General features: G+C 37.1%; 1 protein-coding gene and 1 long non-coding RNA gene across 3 annotated transcripts in view; both read left to right on the top strand.

Moving 5' to 3' along the window:
* Sulf1 (Extracellular sulfatase Sulf1) overlaps positions 1–22885 on the top strand; it is a 73700-nt gene that overhangs the window by 25151 nt on the left and 25664 nt on the right. For both annotated transcript variants that reach the window (XM_085193526.1, XM_085193527.1), the window contains exons 2-3: positions 6295–7104; positions 8400–8539. In XM_085193526.1, the coding sequence (XP_085049652.1) occupies positions 6434–7104; positions 8400–8539 (811 nt within the window). In that variant the 5' untranslated portion in view covers positions 6295–6433. The remainder of the gene's footprint in view (positions 1–6294; positions 7105–8399; positions 8540–22885) is intronic.
* LOC146534452 (uncharacterized) lies at positions 18315–22885 on the top strand. The gene is made up of 3 exons (XR_014878434.1): positions 18315–18848; positions 19054–19197; positions 22625–22885. It is a non-coding gene; the product is annotated as an uncharacterized LOC146534452 (long non-coding RNA).

The raw sequence follows: 22885 nt of genomic DNA on the forward strand, positions 1-22885 counted from the left end.
AAAAAAATATTAATGATTTACATAAGTATTTGATAATTAGAACAATGCTAATATTAATGCATTTAATTGTTTTCAGGGTTCCGTACCACAAAAATACAAGACGTAAATCTATATAGGAAGTAATAGAATCAATTGCCCATCCGTCTGTGTGTTCAGAGTGTGTATGAAATTAATATCAAACTTTCAAATCTACATGTCCATTAAATTTCTACTATTATCTACAGGTAATTATCTACAGGTCCATTAAAGCACAGAAAATCAATAAAAGTAGCAATATTTCAAAAAGCGAAAAAAGATTTACGTTTCTTTTTAATTGTCACTAGAACTATATTTTAATATAAAAAGATGTGCAAATTATACTTTACAATATACTAACAACAACAATAACTAAATCTATTTCATACCACTATCGTAGTGATGGTGGCACAGCGCCATGTTCTAATGAAAATATCGCGTGGATTCCGCTCGTTTATATCTAGGAGGCCATCTTGGTGCTTGATTTTGTTTATGTTTGGATTTGCTACCGTTTGTTTCTTGTTAGTCGCTTAGCTAGCTTTGTTAGATATACGAGTATTTGTCTCCGACTTCTTTAATCGAATAAAATGTTGGTATTAGATAATTTATTTTAAACTCATTACAAATAGACTATCGAGGCTATTGATGTAAGGGGACACGATAGTTGTCAGTTCGATTCCAACTTGTTTAGGCAAAGCGAGCGATCGCTTCCATCCCGGGCATTCTTATTAAATTAAAAAATTAAAAGTAAATTAAAAAAGTGAATATTAAATAGAAATTCTTAATCACTAGTGATAAGAGTCAGTAGGATTTTCTATTCAATATTGAGCGAAAGGCTAAAGGCGACAAATTTTGTGTATAACAAATAAAAAAAGACTAACAGGGAGAGAGAACATATCTGTTAAAATAGTTGTAGATTACGAAAAACAATTTACAATTTACTTCCATTTAGTTGAATTATACGCTGCTTTAGATTCCGCTTCTCAAACGAAATATAATTATATACATATATATAAAGAAACAAATCTAATTTAAGAATATCTCTACTTTCTTCCCATAAAACGGGAAACTCCTGATTAAAAATATATAAATTGAATTCCATCTTAGATAAATCAAACGATGCACTTGGCTCGACCTCAAAGCTCTTCACCCACATTAGTGAGTGCTCTTCCGATGTATCGCTCTCAAATTTTGTTTTTCATTTATTTGTTTTGAAAATTATAAGAGTAATTAAATTATTCTTATAATATTTTTTTTAAATATTATTTTAACAAATATAATAATTAATATGAAAAAAAAAATGTAATAACTCCATTGAAATTGAATAATATTTAAAGCTAGTCTATATTGACTTTAAAAGATAGGTAAGTAAGGCTATCTGGTTTCAAAGTTGGCATATTATGGTTATCAGAAAAGTGACATAATACCTAACTTACGTATATAATTATGACGTTAAATATATGAATATGAAAATTAATATAAAAATTAAGGCCATTTTTGTACAAAGGTCTGACTGTGTGCAGTGGGCATCGGACCCACAATTGTAGAGTTTACAGTCGCACGCTTGTGGGGTACAAGCCACGACCGCCGAAAATATTACCGTAATCATTCAAATATCGATTCAAAATGTGCTCGAAATCATTACCTTTGCTAAGCAGTTAAAATAGTCACTACATCATTAATAGAGCACTAGGTGTGTTTTAAAAGGAACACAATCCATCCATACCTATATTATAAATTCGAAAGTAACTCTGTCTGTCTGTCTGTCTGTCTGTCTGTCTGTCTGTCTTTTACGCAATCAGGGCCAAACAGCTAATTCTATTGTGATAAAATACACATATAGAGTTACTTGAGGGTCTCGAGATGAACATAGGATACTTTTTTTTCTCATATTTGTAATATTTTCGATATATATCAATATATTAAAATACTTATAATTGACATGCAATTTATTCCGCCATGTTTATAACAACCGCCGTTGCTAAGCAACGATTTGCCAAGTTTGTTGTTAGAAAACGTCACCCATAATGAGCTTGCTTAACACATCGCTCTATTGAGAACTGAAAATAATTTCATAAATATATTTAATAAATATTCGTATAGTTCAAGCGGGCGTAGCCGCATTCGGGTCCACTAGTTAGTAAATAAAAATTGGTACCTAATAATATTTGTGTTTGTTTAAGGTAGGTATATAATTATAAAAACGATTGTTCTTAATATGTGGGGAACGGAGTGTCTTAACACTAGGTTCCCTCTGCCTACCATTATAACCTTTCAAGGTACGGAACCCTAAAAATAAGTATCGAAATTCGAGTCCATTGTTTGCATTCCAAGAGCAAAAGGACATGATAGCTAATCAAAAGTCATCATAAACAACCAACTCTAAATGCTATGAATATCATGTAACAGTTCTGCACCCAATGAAACGAACAATTTGATTTAACTGACCACACATCGGTACTTACTCATTTAAAGCGATTGATCTGGTGTAGGTCTTTTATAGTACCACGGTCATATACCTACTGTATATAATAGAATAATAATGTTATTATATATTCGTTTCTTTATGTAATTGAATAATTAAAATATATGAAAAGTTTTTTTAGAAATCGTCTAATTTGGATATGAATCTACGATATAACCCCATCAACTTATCAAATTAGGCCAGTCGTGCCACAGGAGCTGTAAAAGCAAAAAGTTGTGGGTTGAATCCCACTCGAGGAAATAAAATACTTAATATTTTCATTTCATCGCTCTAGTGATAAATAAAGTGCGACGTAGAATTCCGCCACTCAACTAGCAACGCCTACAGAATACGGCGGAAAATGGGAAGACAAGTGTCTTGACACTGGGCTCCCACTGCCACATACGGAAAATAGCGAAACCCTAAAAAAATATTAAATTTCTATTTAAAATTTCATTAAATTAATAGACTCTATACTTGATATTCCTGTTTAAGGCAAGTAGAACAACAAATGAGGGCGAATATCATTAACGATAGCATCATTATTCCTGTACCACCTCTTTCTTCATTCAAATATCTTTGAATCTCTCGTAGGTACAGCCGCAGGCATAAAACACTCTTGTATTGTAGCAGGGGCTTGCTGATCGTGATCTGGTGCCTATGAAGGCAATAGCGGCCCGTACTACGATTGTCTAAGGTTCTAAGGTATAATACGGTTGACGAGTCGTGGTCCTCTAAGTTTGCTGTAGATGGCTGCGTAAATATGATTTTAAGTTTTTTTCTTATGTTTGATTTTTTTCTTCCTGAGAAAGAGATTTTCCTCCAATTCAATTCCACGACTCGTCAACCATATTGTATATTATTGTCGATTATATTATATTTTATCGTAGGAATAATAGGCACGGGCCCCGGGCCGACCTTAACCTCTTAAAAAGCATACTTTTTTCTATATTAAGCATATGTAAGCTTAAAAAAATTGCTTGCCAATTTTATACGCATAACTAAATATTTATTTCATGAAATTCACAGCGAGTATATTTGTCTTTAAAGAAACTATCTATAAGATACTTACGAATAAATACTTATCAATTTTAAAATATACTTACAAGCAGGGTAGCTTTTCCAATTAACTTTAATTTAAACAGTTTAATCGAAAATTTACTTTATTTGCATCCAAAAGTATACATTACTTTAGAAATCTTTCGAGCACAAAAAGCAGACATTTAAATAAAATTAACTTTTATTAAATTCAACTCAGTTTAAAATATCTAAATTCAAGGAAGACCATAGTAATTGTTCTCCAAATGGCGATTGTCGTCCGGCCGTTAACGAACGCCGTAAAACAAGTGCACTTGAAACGTAATGAGGCTCAAATTAAAGATGCGAGTCACTTGGCAAGTAATGAGTTTTTCGGTAAGAGGTGAACCGTGAGGACGCATACCTAAAGAAAGGGACAGTCCTGAATTAACAAGATGACGAATAAAAGGATAGGTAGTCTTTGTAATTTCGCAGACATTAATTAAAAAGTTGTTTTTGTTTTGCGAAATAAAGGTGAGAAACGTAAATGATTTTGTTTGAGGTGAATATTATACTGATGAACAAAGAATACGTAATTTATTATTATTATAAGAAATAATTATTTATTGTTGTTGTAAAGGTGATAAATTAGTCATGTTTATAAAAAAGGTAGAGAATACGTAAGACGTAATGCAAACGTATGGTATATCGTTTATAAAAATATCGTTAAAATTATTAATCTGGATTCGTTTTTATTTTCTCGCTGAAATAGATTTCACCAATCACGAATTCGTGAGAAAAGCAGAGAAAGAGATGTTTTAACACTAGGTTTTCACTTTTCGCTGCAAGTGAACGTGTATGGAGTTAAAAAATTGCCAAATCAAAATAAAATCGGAGCAGTCACTCACTAGGCAACGTCGTTGTTTTTACGTCTTTGAACCGGATTCCTTCTTCCCGTAAATAATATGCGTGCTTTGGTCGTATAAACAAGCGAGAGCAATGATCGCAATACCATCAATGTGTTGAGTAGGAATTGTAAAACAACAGTCGCTGAACTCTACATTTACACAAATAAACTTCGTAAACGGGAAAACTTCTTAAGTTAGTTACAACATTTCAAAGTATAATAACTATGTGTTTATTATTGCTTTTGTTATAAGTATAAAATAACTTAAATTTGATCTGTCGTAAAATTTTATGATTTACACTTTAAGCATGACAGCTTCACGCCGTATCCCGCAGATATCAGGCTAGGCAGAGGGAACCTAGTGTTAAGACATCGTTGTCCACTTTCCGACAAATTATAGAGGCATTTTTGAGTGGCGGAACTTAACGCCTCGCTTTGTCCCGGTACCTAGAATGGGAATCAAACTCTCAACCTTTCACGTTTACGCTAATCCCCCTGCGCAACCATTTTCAATATATTTAATAAAATAATATATAATTGCTAAGTATATTTTTAAGGAATGTCTCTACTCTCTCATCTTCCGTCCACATCGATCGCCATGCCCCTATCAATTACGTCATGGTCTGCACGGCCATAAATCAGGATCAGCGGCGCGCGCGCTGGGGTGGCATCGGGCACGCACACGAGACTCTCGTTTCTAGTTTATTTGTTATCGTTTCACAAACTACTTGTTACTGACCCTAAATGTTTGTGGTGACCTATCCTGCTATAAAAAAGATTTTTTATGGTGCTATAGTGGAGAAGAGTAAATGCTGGTCGGTTGTTTGACTTTTAGATAGAGATTTACATATTATGTTTACAATAAACACATTTTAATTATCGAAATTAATTTCAATATTTTTTTTTATATGAAGTTATCATGGAACATGGATATTGCCTAATTGTGGCGTGATGGTGGATTCGGTCCGACGATGTTAAGTGCAACGTCCACTCAACACGAAATGGCTCAAATATGGCCAGAAAGTATGAAGCTGCTTCTTTATTTATATACCTGAAAATGCCACAACCATTATCGTTTATTATGTTAAAACAAGCAATTGAATATATTTACTTTATTTATAGTTTAAAGTTATTTAGATTGACGTACTGATACGAATCGGGAGGCTATCGGGTTTTAAAAGGCCTACGTACTGAGAACAGGAAATGAAACTGATCCTGGCAAATATATATATCCATATTATCTGTCACATTAAAATTTATAAGACCAACATTCTATTACAAGAAATAAACACTTTTACGCCGAATCGTGCTTGTAGCTGAGTAGGCAGAGGGAACCTACTGGTAGTGTTAAGACACTCTTTTGACTCAAGAACTTTGTTTTCCTTCTTTACAAACAGAGTAATTGAAAAGTAACTTGTTTAACGTTATATTTCTTTATATGGTTACCCTATAATTTACCATTCTTTACTTAAAGGGTCTGTATGGCTAAGCCGGTTAAATTAGCTGAGTGTTTAAAAGTATCAATTGAAATGGAAGGGAAGAGAGCAGTTCATTTTGAAAAGGGTCAGTCCATGCCAGTTCAATTCTACTAAAAGCAATTTGTGATTGGTTCTCTGATATATTGCGATAAAGTGCTGCATGGCGCAAGCTATTCACCATAATAAAATAAACAAGATGTATCTAATCAATATAATAAATATGTTTAGTACAAAAATATTTAGTTCTGTTTGTGTATTATATTTTTTTACTAAAATGCTTATGAATGTTTTAGGTGGGGTATTAAATATAATATACGAGTATTTAGGGTTAATATAAAAATGAAATGTAGATCTCTATTGAAATGAATAAGCATTGCCTTGGTTTTTTTTAACTTGTGAATTTCTTGTTTCAGGTGACACAAGATGGCACTTGGAATTATAAAATAATTGAAGTGGGATGTGTAGAAAAACATGGCATCCTATGAATATATGAATTTACAATAACTTCTTAGAAGTTTTAAAATTTATAATAGAAAGCAATATAAATGTAAGATGAATTTTAAAATAATATCACTGTTGCTAACTTGGAATTTTTTACTAATAAATGCAAAGAGGGATTCCTTGGAAGATGATGACTCTCGAGCTAGAGAAATAAGAAATAAGGAGAATAATCGAAATAGGACTACTTTTAATGGAACATTGACAGACTTACCGGAAAGAAGGTATTTGAGACATAGAAATAGCTCTCGTTTTCGAGGAGATAGACGCAGATTCTGGGAGCGTGAACATGAAATCAGACGTGATAGAAGAAGAGGATCAGATGCTCACTCTTCTGAAGAATACATCAACAATCGAACTGATCCGTACGCTAAAAAAGACGAGAAAAACCGTAAAACGGAAAAACATTGGATGAAAAATACTTCAGATAAAATAAATGAAAGACGGAAACAAGGCAACCAAAGTAAGCCAGGTCGTCCGCTACCTGTAAGAGAAAATACAACTAGATTCAAGCCAAAGTTGACAAATAAATGGCAGAGTGGAGGATATATTCCATATCCACAACCACGAGAAAAGAAGCCCAATATAATACTGATTTTAACAGATGACCAGGATGTTGAACTTGGAAGTTTGAATTTTATGCCGAGGACGATGAAAGCTATAAGGAGTGCTGGAGCAGAGTTCCGCCATGCGTACACGACGACGCCCATGTGTTGTCCATCTAGGTATGTTTTAAAGAAGCTTTTTTATTTGCACGACTTTTTATATATGTAATATAATTTATTATTTACTACTAAGAGTCCAGTAGTGTCGTTAATTTTGTCTTTTCTGCGCTCTAGTGTTGGAGTGCCTTAACACTAGGCTCCCACTGCCAACCCTGCCACATGTGGCAACGTGAAGCTGAAAAAAAGAATTAAGTACTTGAATACATTGGACCAGATTTCTATATAGACCTATGCAGTATACCTATAAGATATTCTGCAGGATTAAGTGCTTTAACACGGCGGCTGTAGAATAGGTCGATAGTTCCTGTTTAACAATAGAGAATGTCACTCACTAACTAGCCATTGTAAAGTCCGGTTTGTAAGGTCTAGACTACATCTGGCGATATTCTGCTCATAAAATAGCTGTGATTTTTTTTTTGGAAAAGTATTGGTCTTTGCAGGGAATTTCAACACATTTTTTTTTTCATAATTAAATATTTTAATATAGCAAATTCATCAAATATTTTTTTTTTTATAAATTGAATATTACTGCTGTTGCAGCTGGTTATACAGGGATTAGGGATATTGGGGGCCTAGTGTTTACTCTCATTCTGTTTTTCACTTTCCGCCCAATGTTTTAGAGGCAATGCGTGTTGAGTGGCAGAAGTTGGAACTGAACACGGAACGTAATTTACCAGAGGGAGACAATAATAATAATTTAAATGGGATCGGTCTATTATTACTGACAGGTATATTGTTGCCAATAGACCTGATATAGTACTAGTAGACCGAGCGGCGCGCCGCGCAGTGATTGTTGACGTTACTATCCCACATGATGAAAATCTCGTGAAGGCCGAAAAAGAAAAACAATCTAAATATTTGGACCTAGCCCATGAGATTACCGCCATGTGGGATGTCAATGCGACTATCATTGTGCCGATAGTGGTTTCGGTTAACGGTTTAATAGCGAAAAGCCTCGACCAACACCTTAAGAGGCTATCGCTTAGCTGTTGGATCAAGAACCGGATACAGAAGGCAGTAATACTTGAGACGGCACGTATTGTGCGGAGGTTCCTCTCTCTGGAGCCCTAGCCACCGATGGCTTGGACCCTTGTCCCGCCCTCGGAAGTGTGGTTTTTTTATATTTTTAAATGTATCTTTTTTATAATAATTTATATTTAAAAATGTAAAATTGATTCGCTTATTTAATAAAAGTATATTTAAATGTAACCATTCCCCCGAATGAGAATCGAACCCCCTTCCCCACTGCGCCATAAACGGTCTGTGTTATAACTTTACTATTCTATTTTGTACAGGAGTTCACTATTAACTGGTGTCTACGTGCACAATCACAACGTATATACCAACAACGACAACTGCTCTTCACCGATGTGGCAGGCCAAGCATGAGACGAACACATTTGCTACTTATCTCTCAAATGCCGGTTATCGTACAGGTAAGAAGCCTAGAGTTAATTTATTTTTAATATTCAGTATATTACTGCATTTTATAGAGCGAGAGAGTCTCCATAGATCTCTTCTCGCTTTAAAGAGAGAGGTAAGAAAACAGGAAAAGAAATCATCATTAGTTATTAAATCCTAATACTTTACATAGATATAGCTATGTAAATATATATTATGTAAGATTTCTTAGCCAAAGCGCCTGAACGATTTACAAAAAACGCGGGTTCAAATCCCACTATGTTCAAATTCTGAAATGTTTCTAAAATAAGTAATTTCAATACATGTTTTCTTATAACTATCGTTAAATGATTTAATTTAAAATTACACAAGCCATAACGATGTAATGAGTTAATAAAGATACCAGAAACGTGTTGTGCGACCGTTAACCACGTTTCCTAAGCTCGCTGGTAAGACATACTCGTAAGAGCTGGAGTTGAGCGTGAGATATAATTTAATATGTCTTGATTATTATTTATTACTTAACACAATCTGACAAATGGAGACTTGTGAAAGATAAAAATTTTAACTGGTTGTCTGTAAATGGTTATCTAAGCCCCAAGTAAGATTTTTTTTAATTTTAATTCCGCAATGTTAAATTTTTTATATGTTTTCAAACAATATCTCTCTATTCTGAATCTGTAAAGTAATACACTTTATGTAATGCTAAAAATGTATATTTACTTAATATATTTTAAGAAGTATTCTCGAAACGTTCTATTTTCCGTTTAGGTTTATTTCGGGAAACTGCACTCTCGTGTGGCTCCAGCCAATATTTTATCAAAAATATAAAATATTCGAATTAGAATTCAAACCCACATCCTTTAGCAACTTTTTTGCTTTATTCCAACTGCGCTACAGCGGCATTCTCGTATAAGGTGTTCCTCATCCTATATCTTATAAAACAAAGTCGCTTTTCGTGTCTGTCTGTTGTTTCTAACTCTTCTTCTTCTAAACCACCCAACGGATTTTGAAGCGGTTTTCACCATTAGGTCGAGTATTTTCCGTAGAAGGTTTATATATAGTTTATTATTTGTACATTCTTATGTAAATTAACATAAATACGATAAATGTGTCTAAAGTCCTACCCGTTGAGACACTTTCGCGCATGCGCTGCTTTAATGGTAAGTACTACATGAAAATAATGTACTGGAGTATTGTTCCTCTTAATAAGACCTACAAAAAAGTCCGCGACAGCATATTTTTATCTTTTAAGGATAACGTGTAGTGATCATATTTCTGTCTAAAAATAGTAATTTCAATATATTTTTTATTGTGAGGGATATTTTTCCATAATGGTATTAATCCTTATCCTTTAAAATACTTTATTAATTTTCTACGTTAAACGAAGATAAAATTTGCTGTTTACACTATTTCGAAATTGCGAATAGTTTTAGAGAAAAACGCATTTAATTGTCGACACATCACGCCGTTGACTCACCAGCTGTGCCGACTCAAGTTTTACTTATCCCTTACTCTCAGCATATAAATAAGTATGTTAGTTACGTTGGCCATTTAATGTAGATGAACTGTCTTTTACTGTTTTTTCATTTTAATAAGTACTTTAGAAGTTGTTAAAATACTAAAACATCCTTGCTGCGAAACGCGCCTCGCGACGTTTTGCTTATTTATACACAAGCGCGTGATGAGCAGTCATCGGTGGTTCAGTGGTAGAATGCTCGCCTGCCACGCGGGCGGCCCGGGTTCGATTCCCGGCCGATGCATTCTATTTAATTTTCCTCACAGGCAGCCACGTAGCGCCTACCCAACCGGTGTCGCTGTTTTAACAGCATTAACCACAAGCTCGAAAAAAAACCCGCCTGCCTCTATAGCAAAGAAGATTTAGATGCGTTTCACATATTGAATAATTTCAGTTAAATGTATTATTTCAGCGCGATATTGGTTTCATATTTTTTGTATTAGTTATTAGTAGGTAGGTTTTTGTTTATAATTTCTTCCGTTTAAAAATAGTCATTTAAATATCTAAAAATAGTCATTTAAATATATAATAATAAGTACTTGAAAAGATTAGTAGCACAGATTTAAAATTACAGTACTAAAAAATTCTTGCTGATTAACGGTTCGCCGCCCACCACGCGTCCGTCGTGCCCCGCAACATTTTGCTTATAATAGTGGATCCGCCACACCCGCCTGGCTTCTTTCCCCCGGGCATGGAAGGAAGGCCTGCTCATTATGCTGCTGAGGGATATCGATCCATAATCCTTCTTAGTACGGTCGCCAAGTTGTTCGAGAAGTTACTCCTCTCACTTCTTCAGTGACACATCCACCCACAAAGCGAGCAGTTTGGCGAGCGGGTATACCACTCTGGTGGTCAGTGATCAACCGAGAGAGAGTAAGAGTGTGCAATAGCAGTCTTCCTTTACGTAGCACGCGTATTCGACCGCGTCTGGCACCCGGGCTTACTTCATAAAGTGCTCAGAGCGGGCACCCCCCAGCACGTCGCGCATGTCTTTGCCGCTCTGCTTTGTAAGTGACAGGACATTTTGCGTGAGAGTTGAGAGTGCTAGCAGCGACCCGATCGCTGCCGTTGTCCCAGTCAGAATTTTGTCACCTGCTCTCTACGCACTATACATTGATGACATCACAATGCCCTAGCGAGTATTACTCAACGAGGAATTCTGTAAGTCGTACGGAACCTCACCCTCCGGCGAGTGACGCAGGCACCATACTACGTGAACACCACGCGCCACTCACCGCAACCTAAAAATAGAAACCCTAGAGGTACACATTGGTCGCCTCGCGTCCAACGTATTTATACCCGGCCGCCCCAGGTCAGACGTCTTCTTCCGAGGAACTTTCTATCCTCCTCCAAATCCGACTCATGAGCAGTCATCTTGGTCGTTTAATCTAGGCCTTCCTCAAGAAACCGAGTGTTCAATTCCAATCCCCTCCCCTTCCATGTGTCTGCTCTAAAGCAGGTTTTCGCCTGGGACCACGGTCGGACCAACGCTCTGATGTCGTTCTGAGCTACTACGGAGATGGCCGAGAGAATGCTTCAATTCTGCGCCTGGCAAAGTAAATTTAGAAGTGATTGCACGTATTTTGGAGTTATCCAATAATTATAATGTATTTCCACGCGACATAGTTGGTTACATCTTTCGTTGAAGTATTTTTGAGTAAGAGAATAGTAGGTAGTCTGTTGTTTATAATTTCTTTCGTTTAAGTTTTCTGTTATTTGTGTTATTTATTTGTGTTTATTTTAAAACAATTGGAAAATTCTTATTGGAATTACGAAAATGCGGGTTGCATTAGGGTTTAATTAATTTTCACATTATCTGAAGTGCTTTTCAAACATACATTATATGAATAATTCAGTAGTTAAGGCGGGCGAAGCCGCGAGCGGGTCGTAATTTCAATATATTTTTTATTGTGAGCCATATTTTTCCATAATGGTATTAATCCTTATCCTTTAAAATACTTTATTAATTTTCTACGTTAAACGAAGATAAAACTTGCTTTTTACACTATTTCGAAATTGCGAATAGTTTTACAGAAAAACGCATTTAATTGTTGACACATCCCGCCGTTGACACATCAACTGTATGTTACTCAAGTTTCACTTATCCCTTACTCTCAGCATATGTTTTTCATTTTAATAAGTACTTTAGAAGTTGTTACAATATCAAAAAATCCTTGCTGCGAAACGGCTCGCCACTCGCCATGCGTCCGCCGCGTCGCCTGCCTCACACGCATCGGTGGTTCAGTGGTAGAATGCTCGCCTGCCACGCAGGCGGCCCGGGTTTGATTCCTGGCCGATGCATTCTCTTTAATTTTCCTCACAGGCAGCCACGTAGTGCTTGCTTTTCATCAGGGACAGAATAACCTCTTCAGCATTAACCACAAGCTCGAAAAAAAAACCCGCCTGACTTTATAGCAACGAAGATTTAGATGCGTTTGCACGTATTGGATAATTCGAGTTGAATGTATTATTTCAGCGCGATATATTTGGTTTCATATTATTTGTAGTAGTTATTACTAATAACTTATTAGTAGGTAGGTTTTTTTTTATAATTTCTTCCGTTTAAAAATAGTCATTTAAATATATTTTAATAAGTACTTGAAAAGATTAGTAGCACAGATTAGAATTACGATACCTACTAAAAATCCTTGCTGTGTAAAACAATTGGAAAATCCTTATTGAAACTAGAAAAATGCGGGTTGCATTAGGGTTTAATTAATGTTCACATTATCTTAAGTGCTTTGCAAACATACATTATATGAATAATCCAGTAGTAAAAGCGGGCGAAGCCGCAAGAGGGTCGCTAGTAAATAATAATTTTGTTATTAATATTATAGCTAAGTAGGTACTATTATGAACATATAAAGAATTATCTATATATATTAAATCGAAAGGTCACTCACTCATCACGAAATCTCAGAAACTACAAGTGCTAGGAATCTCAAATTTTGCATAGGAGTTACTTATAAGACGTAGGTGCTCGCTAAGACGGGAATTTGCAATATTCGACTTCTAAGGGGTTGTTTTTGGGGTTGAAAGTTTGTATGAAATTTCGTTACTACAAATGCTAGGAGTCTCAAATTTTACATAATGTCACTAGGACGTAGCCATGGAGACATAATTTAATAATAACATAGTTCACGCGGGTGAAACCGCGAGCGGATCGCTAGTTTTATATAAACAATAATACTCGATACAATTTTATAATATTAATGTTATTTCTAATCGTTTTATTGGAATAAAATTTAATATTGTAATTACAAACGATTGAGGCCAGTCGTGGTCCAGGGGCTCAAGTGTGTGACGGTAGCTAGACGGTTGTGGGTTCGATTCCCACTAGATCTTCAAATATTTATATAAATTTATATTTTTATATCTTCGCCCTGTTTTTAGGGCAAACCCGCCTTTTAACACGCAATGCCTCTAGATTTCGGCGGAAAACGGTGAATGTAGTGTTTAACACTAGATTCTTTCTGTCTACACTGCCGTGTGCGAGATGCAGCGTGAAGCTGATTTTTTTTTAAATTTTATATGAACAACGGATACGTACAATAATAATTTTACAATATTAATGTGATTGTTAATCGATTTATTGGAATGAAATTTAATATGTGTAATTACATACAAAATGGCAGTATTCATTAATATTGATGTCAATAACTCAAGATAGAGTTGTTGGTATAACCGCCTTTAGAAATACGATATTCCCTACACCTGAGAATGCACCTCGCGCATTTGAAGTATACACTCGATGAAATAATATAACAATGTTACACTGTTTGCTTTTGATTTATTGTTGATATAAAATGAGGAACGGGAAAAATGGGGAACGGAGTGTCTTACCACTAGGTTCCCTCTGCCTACCCTGATGTGTGCAGGATACAGCGTGAAGCTGACTCATAGAATAAAGTGATAAAAAAACAAGAAACACTGACATAAACGAATATACAAATATTTGGGTATAGAAATAATATTAGTTTTTTTTCAACTGGTCATATAATTTTATTATTACTTGCCTTGGCTTAATTGTTTCAAGGTAACTTGATATCGATTATTAATAACTTAGTAAATATCAGCGATGTGAGGGTTACGTCAAATATTTAGCAAATTTGTATTATATTACTATAATTATATAAAAAAATATATATTAAATTATTATAGTAGATAACTAAGTACATATGAATATAGAAAAGAAAACCAAAATATAAAAAAATATTTATGTTCATTTTAAATTATGTTCTTTATATAATAGTTTATACGAAGAGGGCCTTGCTTTTCGTTTCGTAATACAGTACACGCAATATTGGTAGCATGTAAACGATCGAGATGTTAAAGCATATTATTTATATCCTTAACGCTTGTCCGGTCGTTATCTTATCTTTTCGCAGTACAAAGGCCCATAAGTCAATACCGATAAGCCTTAGCCGACAGGAGTAATTTTATAAGTGAACGAAAGATTTGTTCTAAATATTATATCATAGGCGGCGTGGGTGCACGTGGGCAGCCGGACGTTGGCTATTCCAGCCCATCACCAGACTTACCGTCACGTATGAATAAATTCATTAAACCCAAGATCCTAGGGCCCCCTGACCTATGTCATTTTAGAAAAGCTGATAAAAAAGAAGATATCAAATAAAGGTACATCTCTAACTGGGAGGATTGAGCTGGGTGCTTATAAGGGGTCTTAAATTGTCCCGTATATAATATATGTAAAATGGAGGCTTGACAAAGGTTCTGGTAATAAATAATAAAAATACATTTCTTATATTATTCTTAAAAACATATTTAAATACGAGCGTTTCTACTTTAACGTAGGTGAGCGTGTACCTTTAATTGGTGATACCTCCGAAAGGACCGCACTTTCAAGTTAGTAAGTACGCACATCGTATTAACTACATATTAGACTATTAATCCTTAAAATTTCAGCTTTGCTAAAATAACGTAGGTCTGGGGGACCTGGGATCTCAGTCTAATATAGAAATGTCCTTGTCCGTATTTGGGGAGGGCGATCGTATCCCATCCGGCGAAGACGAGCTGTGATTCGAACAGGACGGAAAACATAATTTGCGAATGTCGCATTGTCGTCTATAAAACTCGCAACACAATGTACTGGACCCAACTTGCGGGCAAAGTCCGGAATGTGGGATCAATCAACGCTTGAGCTAGTAAAATTGTTCTACAAAAGTTGTTTTTCCATTGCATTATGCAAATTTTGGAAATAATTATATTTGTCTTCAGAAGAAATTACAATTATATGGTAAAAAAAATTAAATAATAATCTTTTAGTACCTTTGGTAAGTTTTTATAATTGTACTGGTAGGCCAAGCAGATGTCGTCCTACCCTCAAAAGAACCACCACCACAAACATGACATATCTAATTTCTTACAGTTTAGTCGATTTCTAACAGTACACACCTACTAAGTCCAAAAGTATTTTCAATTCATCCAGGAACCTATTCAAAGGATTAAGACGTTTAGGAGAAGTAGGGTGACTAACACACATACCGAAGATTAAACTTTGCTAAATGGAAGCTAAAATCAAAATAAATAGTTAAAGCTATTATCTTTGAAATACCAAACTGATATCTTCTTTATAGATTACACAAAAAATATATTAATTAATTAAACACGTTTGGATTTATTTTGGCGGAAAGTGGGGAACGAAGTGTCTTCCAACACCACGTTCCCCCTGCCTACCCTGCTTTATGCGGGATACAGCGTGAAACTAAAAAAACAAACAGTTCCACATTTTCAAACACCCTGTACAAAGTTTATTCCCACTGCATCACCAAACGAGAGCCCCACGCGACAAGCGGCACGCGTCAGCAATTTATCACGCTGTCGTTAAAGAGTCCATTTAGCTTGTAAATTTATACTTAAAACGAGCTATCATAAATTCGCCCCGCTTCGTGCTTTCCTTCCGCCATGAGCATGTGGGCGAAGGGCCCGCCCACCGGCGCATCTTAGATACTACGATGTAATCACTAGATTGGTACTTCCGTTCAAAGATGAAAGTGGGGAGCGTGGGTATGCCGGTTTCTGATTATCAGGCTTAATTTGTAGTATAAGTAAGTAGTTCTTTAGTAGATGCTGTCGTCGTTTCTTAAATAAAGGGCTTTGAGCCCAGTCCTGGCGCAGGTACATGTGTGTGGCTGTTCGCGACTGGTTGTAGTGTCGATCCCCACTCGACGAAATGAAATATTTAATTAAATTTATATTTTCGTTTTTTTACTCTGGCAGAATGCGGTGTTAAGCTCCGCCAAAACATAATGCTTCCAGAATTCGGTGGAAGGGGAGAACGGAGTATCCTAACACTAGGTTCCCTCTGTTTATTTTGATGTGTGCGAGATATTGCGTGGTGCTGATTTTAAAAGTAGTTGCTTAATAGATACTGTCGTCGTTTCTTTAGTAACGTAATACGGCTGTGTTCCAAGAAATATAAGATTTCTGTCTATATTTCCCCTTAGTGCACGTGGACTGTAACAAATACAGCGTTAAGTTCGCAGAAGTAGTCGGGTGCATGCGTATTGGCACTCGTAATGGTGATATGTGCAATTTTGCTAAACCCGCTATTGTGCTTTAAAGTTGTTGTCAGTAATATATAAATGTATTCAAGACATAAATATAGTAGTTCGAGACCATTCGTGAAGTAGGTGCAGAACTGTGTGACTGTGAACGCAACGCGTTCGATTCCCGATCGATGAAGTGAAATATTCAATATTTTCTTTTTCTGGTGTCGAGATTTCCGTTATGCTTCACACACGCAATGCCTCTAGAATTCGGCAGAGAGTGGGCAACGGAGTGCCTTAACACTAGATTCCTTCTGTCTATCCTGCTGTGTGCGGAATACAGCGTATGAAACTTAGATTTAATTTAGTTATACATATATAACTAATATAAATAAAGATATTAATGTAAGTTAAACAAAGATGTTAAACATATCACCTCTGTTTTACAAATAACACCTCTATTTTGGTTTCAAACTCTTCGTTCAGTCAGTGTGGTCGTGTTTCAAATATCGATGTTATTTTCGTCTCAAATGAAAATAAATATAAGGTATCGATACTGAATCGATATTTATACTCGATTCAAATTTATTAACACATTCGATGAAATGTTTTATATCGTGCTGTTAATTTTAAACGAGTATCTGCTTAAACTAACTTCAACATATAATAATAGTTTGCAAGGTTGTGAATATAAAACATATATTTTATGTTTCAGTACCTAGTGAAGGTCTTATGAACCATTTGTTACATTATATTGAACTAGAGATATCCACACATAAATCCTATTAGGTCTGTTTGTTCGAGCGCTTTATTCTATTAATTAGCAGGGGTCGTTCACATCGTACTCAAATAAAGTGCAACTGCAATGTTAAATATGCAAAACGTGATTGAATGTTGACAAAACTATTGATGGCGTGCAATTTCGGAACGTATAGGGGAATATTTATTTTGAATTAAACTTTGATAAATAATAATCATCATCAATAATTAAATTTGTGTACCTCTCTACATGAATTATGTAGTATATAGATATGTATTTTTTAGGATTCCATACCCAAATGTATATAATATAATGTACTATAACTAAGATTTCGCTGTCCATCCGTCTGTCTGTCTTTCAGTCGGTCAATAGGTCATGCTATCAAATCCGTCATAAATCGTGATACATTGACAGTTGAATTTTTCACAGATTATATATGTCTATTGTAGCTATATTGTTGTGTTTTCTTTTCATCTACACACAGATTATAAAATCATTATCTATTGAGTTCTTTATAACTGTGTTGAATTCGTTCATACAGCTATGATTGAAACTATATAAAAAAATAAAAAAAAAATCTATTTCAATACATTTCCATACAACCTTCAACTATTAAATAATCAAGAGTTCAATGTATATTCAACAAGCGTTAATGAAGTAGCTTCTTTGAAACATTAATATATTCTAGCTCTACAAGTCTACAATATTTAGATACGCTCCAGCGAAGGCCCTTTACATACCTTTGTGTTATTTTAAAGGTCGGCCACTCCTATTTGATAACATCACAATGAAGTAACTCTACGTTATTTATATATTACGTTTTATTATCTTCAATTTTGTTAGATACATATTTATATATGTTCAAAATTTATCTAATAACTATATTAAAACAGTAAATTATTTATCAACCTAGAAATAATATTAGAATAGCTGAAAATTTTAAGTGTAACGTACTGATTGGACGTTTTCTTAGATTTGCAGACATTTTATATACATATTTGTTTAATTATGTTGAGATAAACTAACGCCCAATGTTAATAATCGATCCTAATCCATAAAATGCTACCATAGTTTAAAATATCAATCTATTTTTTGAGTTTAGCTTGCCAATAACCTATCGAAGTACTTCATTTTCAATCTTTAACTTCAATCTATCGTTAGGAGGACTAACTGGAGGTTAAGAGGGAACTTTGTATGAAAATTACAGCTTGTGCGTGCCAATAAACGATCTGTCCATTTTGACATTACGGTGGATAGCAAAAATGACAGCTAATTGCGATCCGACATATTTTGGGGTTTACTTTATCATATCCCCTGATTGCAAAATTGCATTTATATTATATTTGATTTTTAAAGTAAATAAATATGTGGAGTGACATTTCTTCGAGTGATAGTAATGATAGTGTTATGTAGTCAGTGTCAGCAAATACAAATATATGCAGTGAGCATATAAAAATATATCAAGAGAGTGCTAAAAACTTCTATCAAGTTGGTGCCTTTCCTGGAGTTATTGCTGCAATTGATTGCACTCGAACACTTATGTGTTTAATCGCCATGTGAGTATTATTAAGTTATATAAAGTTTTCTTTACAAAAGCAGGCAAATTATGGAAACTTTTTTTTGTATAAGTCTCAGTTTAACTCAGTTACAAATTACCATATCATTTCTTCATTTGAGCTCTGGGCTTATTAATTTCAGTTGCTGATTTTCCAAATTACTATCTCATATATTTGTAAAATAATATTTTATATTTTATTATAGGCAGCAAAGTGTGATGCAAGACATTATGGTAATCAATGGAAGTAAAGTACCAAATAGACCATATTTATTAACACAAGTTCTTAATCCAAGTACTAAAGCAAAGCTGCAAGCAAGCATATATTAAACCAGGAACATAATAGAAAGGTATTCTTCTTCTTCTTCCTGGCATTAATCCCGGCTATTACCGGGGTCTGCCTTCCTACTTAACCTACTCCACTTTGCACGATCTTTTGCGTCCTCGGTGGTTAGACCATTGGCTCTCATGTCCTGCATCACGACATCCAACCAGCGCTTCCTTGGGCGTCCGGGAGGTCGCGCCCCAGGAACTTGTATAGCAAGGCACTTGCGTCCGACATAGTTCTTAGGCCGGCGCGTAACGTGGCCAAACCATCTCAAGCGACGCTCTTGGAGCTTATCCGCTACGTCACGGACCCCAAGACTACCTCGAATGAATGTGTTGCGTATGCGGTCAGACCGCGTGACGCCGCACATCCACCTCAGCATCTTCATTTCCGTGACGTGAAGCTCCTGAGTGTGCCGAGATAGTGCTGGCCAACATTCGCTGCCGTATAAAAGAACCGGTCGGACGATGCTCTTGTATATCAGCCCCTTGAGCTTGGGCGGTATTCTGCGGTCGCAGACCACACCAGTGACCTCCCGCCATTTGGCCCAGGCAGCGCTTATCCGGCCATGGACATCGTGATCGATGCCTCCAGACTCGTGCATAACGGATCCAAGGTACCTGAACTTCTCCGACTTAACGGCTGGCTCAGGACCTATAAGGATGGTGCTCGAGTCCCGGCTCCCGCAGGCCATGTACTCTGTCTTCGACACATTTAGTTTAAGACCGCCGTTCTCAAGCGTACCCTTCCAGAGGTTCACTTTACGCTCCAGCGTCAGTCGGTTCTCGGCAATGAGTGCTATGTCGTCGGCATACATCATCAGCCATGGAGGCTGGTCCTGGATGTGAGCCGAGACAGTATCGAGCACCACATTGAATAAGAACGGACTAAGAGCCGAGCCCTGGTGAACTCCCACTGTAATCGGGAAGGGTCTAGTGTCGCCAACAGCAATCCTAACCATAGAAGCGGAATCGTGGTACATGCCCCTGATAATCTCAATATAGGCCTCAGGGATCCCTTTGGATCGCAATGCCCACCAGATACACTGACGAGGCACACAGTCAAAGGCCTTCTGCAGATCTAAAAAGGCCACATGCAGAGCTCTCCTTTTTTCCCTGTATGCCTCCATCAAAGTTCTGAGGGCGAAAATGGCGTCCATGGTGCCCGATCCTGGCTGAAATCCATACTGAGACTCAGAGACAGTACACTCTCGGCGGAGCCTGAGGTCGATCATGCGCTCGAAGAGCTTCATGGTATGACTCATAAGCTTAATGCCCCTATAACTGCCACAATCTTGAACACTGCCCCTTCCCTTGTAAATAGGGGTAATAAAGCTAAGCCGCCACTGATGCGGCATCTTACCAGTGTTCAAGATATGGTTAAAAAGGTCAGTAAGCATGAGCACACCAAGAGAGCCCAACGATTTCCACGCTTCGATCGGAATGTCGTCAGGTCCCACCGCTTTTCCGTTCTTCATGCGTCGAAGGCAATTACGTGTATCGTCAAGGGTTATTGGGGCAATAAGTCCGAGGTTAGGCGGTGGGTCGTGATGAAGACTGCATGGGTGCTGAGTATTCAGCAACTCCTGGAAGTAGCTTCTCCACCTCTCCTTCACAGAGTCATGATTACAGAGCAGCGTGCCCTGGGAATCTCTGACGCAAAGACATTTTGCGATATCTTGCGTCACTTTATCCCGGGAACGTGCCAGTTTGTAAATGAGCTTCTGCCCCTCCACAGTTTCAAGTTTATCATACAATGGTGACAAACTCTCACTGCGGGCTCTGGCTACAGCTCTTTTACTGGCACGTTTAGCTACTGTGTACTCCAGTCTGTCTTCAGGAGAGTTGGATTCCTGCCACTTCTTAAAGGCAGCCTTCTTTTCACGAGTCACCTCCTGGACCTCGTCATTCCACCACCATGTCTCCTTGTCGATGACACGTCCTCCCCTAGAAACGCCAAGAACTCGCCTGCCTGCCGCAATGATTGCCGACTGAGCCCGATCCCAAGCCTCCTGAGCAGTCTCGGTGTTAGTCGAAAGATTATGACTTTTCACCTCTGCCAGGAAGTCGGTCTGCATCGGTCCATTCAGCAACCACCACTTGATCCGAGGCCTACGTTTCTCGGCTACTTTCTTCTTCGGAGTGACGTTAAAGTCCATGACAAGAAGACGATGTTGGGCCGTTAGGCTTTCGCCTGGAATGACCTTACAGTTAGTTACCCTGCCCATATGACACCGTCTGGTCAATAAGTAGTCTATTTGAGTTGAGTGGGACCCGCACTTATACGTGATAAGGTGCTGAGAATTCTTTTGGAAGAACGTATTCACGACGGCCAGATCAGACGCAATACAGGTTCTCAGAATGTTTTCTCCCTCTGCATTGCGAAGACCGTGCCCAAAACCCCCGTGAACACGTTCATACGGCTCAGCGGCCCTACCGACGTGCCCGTTCAAGTCCCCCCCAACTAAGACCAATTCGGTAGACGGCACAGCAAGTAGCACCCCTTCATACTGCTCCCAGAATGTCTCCTTTTCGGCCGCGCTACATCCCGCCTGTGGAGCATAGGCACTGATTAAGTTTGTGATGACGCCCTCAATCAGTACCCTCACTCGCATCAAGCGGTCGGAGCGACGGTCAACTTCAAGGAGCCCATTCTGAAGCTCTTCAGAAAGCACTACCGCTACACCGTTTCTACCCGAAGGTGACCCAGTGCATATAAGCCGGTAACCCTGTCCGATGTTACGGGACTTATTGCCCTTCCAGCGAGTTTCCTGGAGGAAAGCACACTGGACCCGACGTCTCATGAGTACATCTGCGAGTTCCCTGCATCGTCCGGTTAGAGAGCCAATATTCCACGTTGCAAAGCGGAGTTTCTGTCTGGGTACTCGCGTCTTTAACCGTGCCCGTACTTGACACGGTAGCCCTTGCCCACTTATCGCAGGTGTAGGGCGATGTGCCTGCGCGTCGTTTCGCGGCGACGCCCTAGCCGTACCCAGTGTTTCTTTTCTCTTTCGGTCCATTTATGTGGCGGTTGGCGGTTTGTGAAACCCCTTTGTGGGAAAAAAACCGAGGGGAGAGGAAAATAGAAGGGGTAGGATAGGTAAAAGGAGGGAGCTAAGGAAAAGAGGAGGGGAAGGGGGGGAGTTAGGACACCATTCTTACGGACTGGATGAGGATGTAAGAGTGGCGGCTCGAGGATCCGGGGTCGCGTACCCGTATGCCCACAAACAAATATCGGACAGATATTAGTCAGGACATCCTCTGGATGATATTATGGTAGAAAGAGAGAAAGGTATTATGTTAACCTAATATTACCTATGGTATGGAAAAAAGGGGACGGACCATATAAAAAAAAATCTTATTATAATTTATTAGTATGATGTGTAAATAGTATTAAACTTATTAATATTCATGAATTATATACCTAATATAGAAATTTTATATTTTTAGAACATTTGCAAGATAATTTCATATTATGGCACTCCATTTGCAGAGATCTTAATTTGGAGGAAGTACCAGGAATGGAAATACCTTCATGACATGATAGATAATGAGGACAGCGGTGCAATATAAGATATCACAGAAAGGACATAAATAATTGTTTTATAAGATGAATAATTATTCAAATATTTTATATTTATTAATTACTTAAGTGAGAAGATTGTTAGTTAATCATAGTTTTACTTGTTTTTGGGGTTGAATAAGGAAAAC

This window comes from Heliconius melpomene, chromosome 11, assembly GCF_056956725.1.
Source record: "Heliconius melpomene rosina isolate 202511_hmr_F chromosome 11, ASM5695672v1, whole genome shotgun sequence".
NCBI lineage: Eukaryota > Metazoa > Arthropoda > Insecta > Lepidoptera > Nymphalidae > Heliconius > Heliconius melpomene.